The sequence below is a fragment of the Syngnathus floridae genome, chromosome 10, assembly GCF_059516105.1.
Source record: "Syngnathus floridae isolate MCC-2025c chromosome 10, RoL_Sflo_1.0, whole genome shotgun sequence".
In the NCBI taxonomy this organism is placed as follows: domain Eukaryota; kingdom Metazoa; phylum Chordata; class Actinopteri; order Syngnathiformes; family Syngnathidae; genus Syngnathus; species Syngnathus floridae.
Genome location: NC_142422.1, coordinates 12,832,809 through 12,842,576, shown reverse-complemented (window position 1 = coordinate 12,842,576; position 9,768 = coordinate 12,832,809). Strand labels below are relative to the sequence as shown.

The 9,768-nt window shown below is 50.6% G+C and overlaps 1 protein-coding gene across 1 annotated transcript; it reads left to right on the top strand.

Moving 5' to 3' along the window:
* Positions 1-765: 765 nt before the first annotated feature.
* LOC148392567 (trypsin-2) lies at positions 766-2,185 on the top strand. The gene is made up of 6 exons (XM_088387682.1): positions 766-925; positions 997-1,147; positions 1,223-1,473; positions 1,568-1,704; positions 1,881-1,982; positions 2,060-2,185. Exons 1-6 carry the CDS (start codon positions 886-888, stop codon positions 2,105-2,107), a joined length of 729 nt encoding a protein of 242 aa, XP_088243808.1. The 5' UTR covers positions 766-885; the 3' UTR covers positions 2,108-2,185.
* The last annotated feature ends 7,583 nt before the right edge of the window (positions 2,186-9,768 follow it).

Genomic DNA, 9,768 nt, shown 5'->3' with positions numbered 1-9,768 from the left:
GCTGGCTAAAACCTTTGCTAATTAAACAAAGCACGAAACTAGTGCCAAAATGCTGCCGAAAAAAGGCGGCTGTTGTCGCAATACTACTGCCAGCCGCCCCCCCCCCCCCCCTCCCCAAAATAAAAACAATTTTCTCAACGGATCTACACGATTCACGAAAATGATACTCCGTGTTTGGATGCTCTGTGTTCATCTTTTGAAACTGCGCGGTGATACCCGACGTACCAGCAGATTTCATATTTAAATTTTATTCAAACAAATGGTATGCCTCTCTCCAACCAACATCTTCAACAATGTGCTCGATTAGATGAAAGATAAATCATTCTGCAGTTTGGCCAGCTGTTCATTTGAGTTGTTTTTCCAATGAAGAAAGACCTGTTTGTATTTCATGATTGTCAAGCGCTCTTGAAGATCCTGGGAAACGTCCACATGCTGCGATAGATTATCAAAAAGCCGTTATGTCATCGCAAGCGCCAGAGCAAAACTTTGAACAAGAAAATTGCTGGTGCACTAAATCTGAATGTAAAAGGATAAAAATGAAAATGTAATGTGACTCAAAAATTGTCAGTTGGGTAATGTAAAGTACTTTTGTCTGACTGCTTTGTCTCTTTGTATTACTACTTTGTCTCTTTGTATTTCAAGACTAATCTTAGAAGACCGCTGTCATTCATTCCCATAAAACCAAAATCTTTGCTTTTGAATTTGATCTCGACAGAAAGTGATGCCTGGACAAAAACTGATACAAACACCCCAATGTACTCGGAAGGTGATTGGCTCTCTGCTGACCAATGGGGATGAACCGCAAAGGAGGGCAGCACTCCCGCCGGTGATTATAAAGCCAGTCTTCAGGTATGCTCCTTTCATCAACAAGATCACTCAGCAACCATGAGGTGCCTTGTCTTTGTTCTGCTCGTCGGAGCCGCCTGTGAGTAAACCTTCCCTCCATCGCCTCACTCGACATTCGCTCGGTTAATGGGTTTACGGCTCCATTTGCAGTTGCCACCGAAGACGACAAGATCGTCGGTGGCTATGAGTGCACACCCCACTCGCAGCCCCATCAGGTGTCTCTGAACTCTGGCTACCACTTCTGCGGAGGCTCCCTGGTCAACGAGAACTGGGTCGTGTCCGCCGCTCACTGCTACAAGTCGTACGTTAACACCCCCAACCGATCAAGGTGCCTCAATCCCAGGAGCCGCCTTTTCAAACCCTGAATCCTTTCCAGCCGCGTGGAGGTGCGTCTGGGCGAGCACCATATCAGGATTAACGAGGGAACCGAGCAGTTCATCGGTTCCTCCCGCGTTATCCGCCACCCTGGCTACAGCTCCTACAACATCAACAATGACATCATGCTGATCAAGCTGAGCAAACCCGCCACGCTCAACCAGTACGTGAAGCCCGTGGCCCTGCCCAGCAGCTGCGCCCCCGCCGGCACCATGTGCAAAGTCTCCGGATGGGGCAACACCATGAGCTCCAGTGAGTCACACGGGCGACCGGTCGCTTTCGACAACAAGATTGCATTTCCCCGTTAGCGTGTCGTCTGGGTTTCCTCTCACTCGATCTTCTGCAGCCGCCGACAAGAACAAGCTGCAGTGCTTGGACCTCCCCATCTTGTCCGACAGTGACTGCAAGAACTCCTACCCCGGCATGATCACAAACGCCATGTTCTGCGCCGGATACCTGGAGGGAGGCAAGGACTCTTGCCAGGTATTAGAAATCAATTGATGAGGGCTTTAAGCCACATTCTCACCTTTCTTCACCACGTAAAGGTGCGCAACGATAAAATCCTGATCCATCTTGTCTTTCAAAGGCGGGTCGTGTAGTATTATGTGTTTCATAGTGGATCAAAATGCGTACCAAGGCTGTGAACTTTGTGCTGCCAGGGTGACTCAGGTGGCCCCGTGGTGTGCAATGGCGAGCTGCAGGGCGTCGTGTCCTGGGGCTATGGATGTGCCGAGAAGGACCACCCCGGTGTCTATGCCAAGGTACTCTTCCAACTTGCCTGACCGTAATGGCCTAAAAGTCGGTCCGGCTGATTTGATCGTCATGTTCTCGTTCTCAGGTCTGCATCTTCAACGAATGGCTGGAAACCACCATGGCCAATTACTAAGTGATCTGAGTGGATCAGTCAAGTGTTTCATCTTTGGCGCTGTACAAAAAAGGAGAAATAAAGCATTCTTTAAAAATACACAGCAAAACTCGCTTCTCTTGAATGGTCACCCATTTTAAGATCATATTTGTGATTTTCTTTTGTCATTTATCAGATCCTTGTGAGGAGAAACTTAATGTTGCTTGTTACGTCACAATTCTGTTAAATTCCGAGCGGCTTGCTCACACATAGAGGTTAGGAGTTAGAAGTTAGGCAGCTAACAAAATATTTGTTTTTTTGATTTTGTCCCTTTATGGTTGTGCAGGGACTCCAGAATCTTAACTACCAATTCCCATGTTAATTTTCCATTTGTTCTTTTCAGAAACGAGGGAAATACAACAGGGCCTTTGCATGAAAAAAAAAAATCACAAAAGCACATTCAAGAAGTCCACTGATCCTTGAAATTGGATTGAGTGATGCTATTAGTATTTGAACAAATTGCACCAGGGCAGGCCGTACCAGGGAGACTACTCTGCTCTCTAAAATTATCTGATTTAAATCTCATTTCCCCCAAATTAGCAATGCACTTTAAATCACAAAACAAAAAGTCACTATAAAACAACCAATAGTTTTCCCTTTCCTGACACATGGCTTCTTCTTCTCTAGCAATCCTTTTCTTTGTGATTTCACTTTTTCCATCCATCTATCCATTTTTGAAACTGCTTGTCCCCACGGAGGTTGTGGGCGTGCTGGAGCCTATCTCAGCAGTCAGCGGGCAGTAGGCAGGGGACACAGCTAATCACAGGGCACACAGACGAACAACTATCCGCACTCACACTCATACCTAGGGGCTGTAGAAACTGAATGTCCTCTCGGTTTATATCGCTTAGGTCGAAGCTTTAATAACTTTCATGAACAGTTACAGGTAGTATATAATATTGTCTCCTCACTTAGCCTGTACAGCAACAACTCTAACTCTCACTGCTCAACACGATCTGACTTCCTCAGTCTCTGAAAGGGGTAGCGTCTAATTATCACACTACATCCCTCCTTTTCTTTTAAATGAAATGTCCTTCCTTAGTTTTAGCTTTACTTACCCTGACAGAATGTGCATTAATAGAAAATATTAAATACAATTGTCCCCTCCGCGAGTCGTCACCTTATCGTGGTGGAGGGGTTTGCGTGCCCCTATGATCCTAGGAGCCATGTTGTCGGGGGCTTCATGCCCCTGGTAGGGTCACCCATGGCAAACGGGTCCTAGGTGAGGGGTCAGACAAAGCACGGCTCACCCAAGCCCCTTATGATGAACAACATAAATGGACTTTGTTTTCCCTCGCCCGGACGCGGGTCACCGGGGCCTCCCTCTGGAGCCAGGCCTGGAGGCGGGGCTCGAAGGCGAGCGTCTGGTGGCCGGGCCTTCGCCCATGGGGCCCGGCCGGGCATAGCCCGAAATGGAAACGTGGGTCCCCCTTCCCATGGGCTCACCACCTGTGGGAGGGGCCGAAGGGGTCGGGTGCAATGTGAGCTGGGCGGCAGCCAAAGGCAGGGACCTTGGCGGTCTGATCCCCGGCTGCAGAAGCTGGCTCTTGGGACATGGAATGTCACCTCTCTGGCTGGAAAGGAGCCCGAGCTGGTGTGCGAGGCAGAAAGATTCCGACTAGATATAGTCGGACTAGCCTCCACACACAGTTTGGGTTCCGGTACAAGCCCTCTCGAGAGGGGCTGGACTCTCTTCCACTCTGGAGTTGCCCACGGTGAGAGGCGTCGAGCAGGTGTGGGTATACTTATTGGCCCCCGGCTGGGCGCCTGCACATTGGGGTTCACCCCGGTGAACGAGAGGGTAGCCTCCCTCCGCCTTCGGGTGGGGGGACGGGTCCTGACTGTTGTTTGTGTCTATGCACCAAACGGCAGCTCAGAGTACCCACCCTTATTGGGGTCCCTGGAGGAAGTGCTGGAGAGCGCTCCTTCTGGGGACTCAATCGTTCTACTGGGTGACTTCAATGCTCACGTGGGCAATGACAGTGAGACCTGGAATGGCGTGATTGGGAGGAACGGCCCCCCTGATCTGAACCCGAGCGGTGTTCTATTGTTGGACTTCTGTGCTCGACACGGATTTTCAATAATGAACACCATGTTCAAGCATAAGGGTGTCCATGTGTGCACTTGGCACCAGGACACCCTAGGCCGCAGTTCGATAATCGACTTTGTAGTCGTGTCATCGGATTTGCGGCCGCATGTTTTGGACACTCGGGTGAAGAGAGGGGCGGAGCTGTCAACTGATCACCACCTGGTGGTGGGTTGACTCCGATGGTGGGGGAAGATGCCGGTCCGACCTGGCAGACCCAAACGCTCTGTGAGGGTCTGCTGGGAACGTCTGGCAGAATCTCCTGTCAGGAAGAGCTTCAACTCCCACCTCCGGCAGAGCTTTTCCCACGTCCCGGGGGAGGCGGGGGACATTGAGTCTGAGTGGACCATGTTCCGCGCCTCCATTGTTGAGGCGGCCGACCGGAGCTGTGGCCGTAAGGTCGTTGGTGCCTGTCGTGGCGGCAATCCCCGAACCCGCTGGTGGACACCGGCGGTAAGGGATGCCGTCAAGCTGAAGAAGGAGTCCTATCGGGCCGTTTTGGCCTGCGGGACTCCGGAGGCAGCTGACAAGTACCGGATGGCCAAGCGGAACGCGGCTTCGGCGGTTGCTGAGGCAAAAACCCGGGCGTGGGAGGAGTTCGGTGAGGCCATGGAGAATGACTTTCGGACGGCTTCGAGGAAATTCTGGTCCACCATCCGGCGTCTCAGGAGGGGGAAGCAGTGCAACGTCAACACTGTTTACAGTGGGGATGGCGTGCTGCTTACGCTCCTATGGTCACGAGCTATGGGTCGTGACCGAAAGAACGAGATCTCGGATACAAGCGGCCGAAATGAGTTTTCTCCGCAGGATGTCCGGGCTCTCCCTTAGAGATAGGGTGAGAAGCTCGGTCATCCGGGAGAGACTCGGAGTAGAGTCGCTACTCCTCCACGTTGAGAGGAGCCAGATGAGGTGGCTCGGGCATCTTATCAGGATGCCTCCTGGACGCCTCCCTGGGGAGGTGTTCCGGGCATGTCCCACCGGTAGGAGACCCCGGGGACGACCCAGGACGCGCTGGAGAGACTATGTCTCTCAGCTGGCCTGGGAACGCCTTGGGATCCCCCGGGATGAGCTGGATGAAGTGGCTGGGGAGAGGGAAGTCTGGGAGTCCCTCCTAAAGCTGCTGCCCCCGCGACCCGACCCCGGATAAGCGGAAGAAGATGGATGGATGGATGAAATACAATTGTGATTCTGTACTGTATATTAATTCAAAATTAGATATACAAACATTTTAGCAAATAACTGGGATTAATATCTCTGAGCAGTACTGAACACACATTACTCTTGTATCAATAACCATAACGGTGGTGAGATTCGGTGGTGGGAATTTGTCAGTGTCTCATCACTCTTCATAACCTTTTGCTGCAGTTGCGATATTTCAGTGATAAGTCTTTGAGGAGGTCGTCTGTTTACCCTCACAGGGCGTCTCCTCCTGGCTTCAGGGTTAATGTGTTCAGGATCACCTGCTTGTCCATTCACACTGTTACAGTTATCACCGTCTGCTGTTGTGAATGGGACTTCCGGTTTGTGTTTCAGGAGTTTGAAGTGTGATCTGTGTCTTGTGAGTTTGTGTTCATGTCCCTGTGCAGTGACCATTGTTGCTTTCACTGTGATGACTTTGTAGGGGTTAGGGTTGAATGGTGTCACAAGTTTTCCTGTTTTCCTCTGTTGTATTAGGACAACATCACCCTCCTTGAGTTCAGAGTGTGATGCGTTCCTCCTTTTGTCTGCATAATTTTTCATTTTGTCTTTCTTCAATCCATCTGTCCGACGGAGATCGTCATCACTGGGAGGATGAGAGATGGATGGTAGTTTTATATTTATGGGGCGACCATAGAACCCTTCAGCCGGAGGCTGGTCGGTGCTGTGATGAGGTGTTGCACTGTAGTTCCTGAGGAACTTGTATAGCTCTTGTTTCCACGGCTTGCCTTCCAGCATAGCTGTGTGTATCGCTTTGATCAGAGTCCTGTTGAATCTTTCAACTGCAGCGTTGGCCTGTGGCCAGTAGGGGGTAATCTTTCTGTGGTGGAACGCAAGGTATTTAGCAAAGTCTGAAAAGTCCTTGCTTGAGAATGGGGGCCCATTATCACTTTTCACCATGTTTGGAATGCCCACAGTTGAAAAGATTTTGTCCATGACAGAGATGAGTTTGCATCCTGATGTGGACGGCACAATCTCCACAAAAGGAAATCTTGAATATTCATCTATGATGACTAACAGGTCATTCTGAAGGAAAGGGGCCACAGAAGTCCACTGCAACATTTTCCCAAGGTCCCTGTGGGAGTTCAGACATTTGCAGTGGTCGATGCTCAGTCTTGGGTGTGGATGATTGACAAGGAAGGCAGCGGGATATCAGTTCCTAGGTTTGTTTGTCTATCTTCGGAAACCAGACTTTCTCTCGAAGTAGCTGCTTAGTTTTGACAATGCCTTGATGTCCTTCATGAGCAACTGCAAGTGCTCTGGATTGCAGGGTCACAGGCATGACGAGTCTGGTGCCCGTAAGAACGAGACTGCCTCCATCCACAGTTGTAAGTTCTTCCCTAATGTTGTAAAATGTTCTCAGAGTTGACTGATCAAATTGTGTGGCGTTGTCATGTAAGCTGTCCCAGTTACCTGAGTGAATAATTTTGACAACATGTTGTAACAGTGGATCACCCAGAGTCTCTCTTTTCACTTCTTCGAGTGTCATTGCTTTGGGTACTGCATGTGTTGCAATGAAGGAGACATGCATTTCAATGTCCACGTCATCTGTGATACTGGGCGTGTGAAGTGTTTGTGAATGGCGAGACATGTAGTCTGCCGGATTTGATTTTCCAGGTTTGTGAACAACCTTGAAGTCTGAGGGCCCACCTTTCTATCCGTGCGGGAGGCTTGGACTTTGGGTTGTTGAAGATGAGCTCCAGCGGTTTGTGGTCCGTGATCATAATGAATTGAGCTCCATATAGGTACAAATGAAAATGCTCACAACTCCAAACGATAGCCAGCGCCTCTCGTTCGGTCTGGGAATATCGCTGTCCCACTGGGGTCAGAGCCTTACTTGCATAGGCTACGATGTATGTTTTGTTTTCCACCTTATCAGTCTCTGCCAGGATTACACCGAGACCAACTGAACCGGGACCTGTTCAAGCAGACCAGAAACACACTGAACCGAGAGGTCAGGAAAGCCAGGAGGTGTTACGGGGAGAGCCTGGAAAGACACCTCTCTGCCAATCCTGATCCCTCAACAGTGTGGAAAGGCCTGCAGAGCATCACGGGCTCCAAGAAACGAACCCCCCGTCCTGTGGAGAGCCCAAGGCTCGCTAACCAGCTAAACAGGTTCTACTGCAGGTTTGATCGGTCCTCCCACACAACAGGACCTCCTGCAGCACAATCCACATACTCACCTCCCCCCACAACTGCTCTGTCCACACCTCCATCACCGTGGTCACCGACTCTCTCTCTTGCAGAGGCCGCGCCCGCACTCCAGATTCGCGAGGAGGAAGTGCGCCAGATGTTCCGGAGACAAAAGATCAGGAAGGCACCGGGCCCAGACGGCGTGTCACCCTCCTGCTTGAAAGTCTGCGCTGAGCAGCTGGCGCCCACCTTTGCACGGATCTTCAACCGTTCCCTGGAGCTGTGTGAGGTGCCCTCGTGCTTCAAGAGCTCCACCATCGTTCCAGTGGCCAAGAAGCCTGCCATCACAGGTCTGAATGACTATAGACCTGTTGCACTGACATCTGTGGTCATGAAATCTTTCGAGAGGTTAGTGCTGAACCACCTGAAGGATGTCACGGGCCCCCTGCTGGACCCCCTCCAGTTTGCCTACCGGGCAAACAGGTCGGTGGATGATGCGGTCAACATGAGACTGCACTACATCCTGCAACACCTGGACACCCCAGGAAAGTACGCCAGGATCCTGTTTGTGGACTTCAGCTCGGCGTTCAACACCATCGCTCCTGACATCCTCCAACAGAAGCTCATCCAGCTCGCGGTGCCTGCCTCCACCTGTCAGTGGATCACCAGCTTCCTGACCAACAGGAGACAGCGTGTGAGGCTGGGGAGCATCACATCTGACACCCTGACCACCAATACTGGAGCCCCTCAGGGGTGCGTCCTCTCCCCACTGCTCTTTTCCCTCTACACCAACGATTTCTCCGCAAGTGACTCTTCTGTGAAGCTCCTGAAGTATGCAGACGACACCACTCTCATCGGACTGATCCAGAACGGTGATGAGACTGCGTACAGACAGGAGGTGGAGCGGCTGGTCCACTGGTGCAGCCAAAACCACCTGGACCTGAACCCGCTCAAGACCGTGGAGATGACAGTGGACTTCAGGCGAGGCCCTTCACCACTTTCACCCCTCACTATCCGCAGTAATACTATTCTCTCATCAGACACCTTCAAGTTCCTGGGAACCACAATCTCTCGGGACCTGAAATGGACCGGCCACATAGACTCTGTCCGGAAGAAGGTCCAGCAGAGGCTGTACTTCCTGAGACAGCTCAAGAAGTTCAACCTGCCGCGGGAGCTGCTGAAGACCTTCTACACTGCCATCATCCAGTCTGTCCTCTGCACCTCCATCACTGTCTGGTTTGGATCGGCCTCCAAACAAGAACAGCACAGATTGCAACGGACAATAAGGACTGCAGAAAAGATAATTGGAATCAACCTCCCATCTATCCAAGACTTGTACCTGTCCAGGACCAGGAAACGTGCAAGTAACATCTCAACAAACCCTTCGCACCCAGGTTGCAGCCTGTTTGAACTACTCCCCTCTGGACGCCATTATAGAACTCTGTACACTAAAACCAGCAGACACAGAGACAGCTTCTTCCCCCAGGCTCTCGCTCTGATGAACTCACACCACTCTTAGAGTCTCAGAGTCATTACTGTGCAATAACGTCCCGCTTTCCACACCTTTTTTGTCTACACTGTTTGTACTATGTGTCCTCTCTGCATCCATTACAGCCTGGTCATCCTAGAAGAGGGACCCTCCCATCTGTGGTTTCTTCTCAACGTTTCTCATTTCCCCTAGCTGGAGTTTTGAGTTTTTTCTTGCCCTCTTGGGAGTTTAAGATCAGTTTAAGATCAGAGGATGTTTGAGAATATCTTTCGTTTTTCACATGTCCTGAGTGTTGTTGTTAGTCACCTAAATGTTGAACAGAGGCTGTGATTTACCGAAGTCAAATTCCTTGTTTGGCACGCTCAAACATGGCGAATAAAAAAACTCTTGAACTCTTGAACTCTTGAACTTGCGTCCACAATGACCTTTGTTTTTCTCTCGGGGTGAAAGTAGCTCATGACCGGATTGGTGATCAGCCTGTCTTTTAGTTGATTCAGGGCCTCTGTATGTTCTGTTTTCCATGACCACTGAGTGTCCTTCTTTGTGAGCTCGCGCAGCGGTTGGGTAATTGAAGAGAAGTCCGGGATGAAACGAGCGCTGTGGTTAGCCATTCCCAGTAGGCTGCGGATCTCACTCGGATGCTGTGGGAGTGGCATGTGCGTGATGGCTTGTATTTTCTTTGGGTCAGGTGAGATACCGTCTTTTGAGAAGATGTAGCCATAGAATTCCAGAGACGTT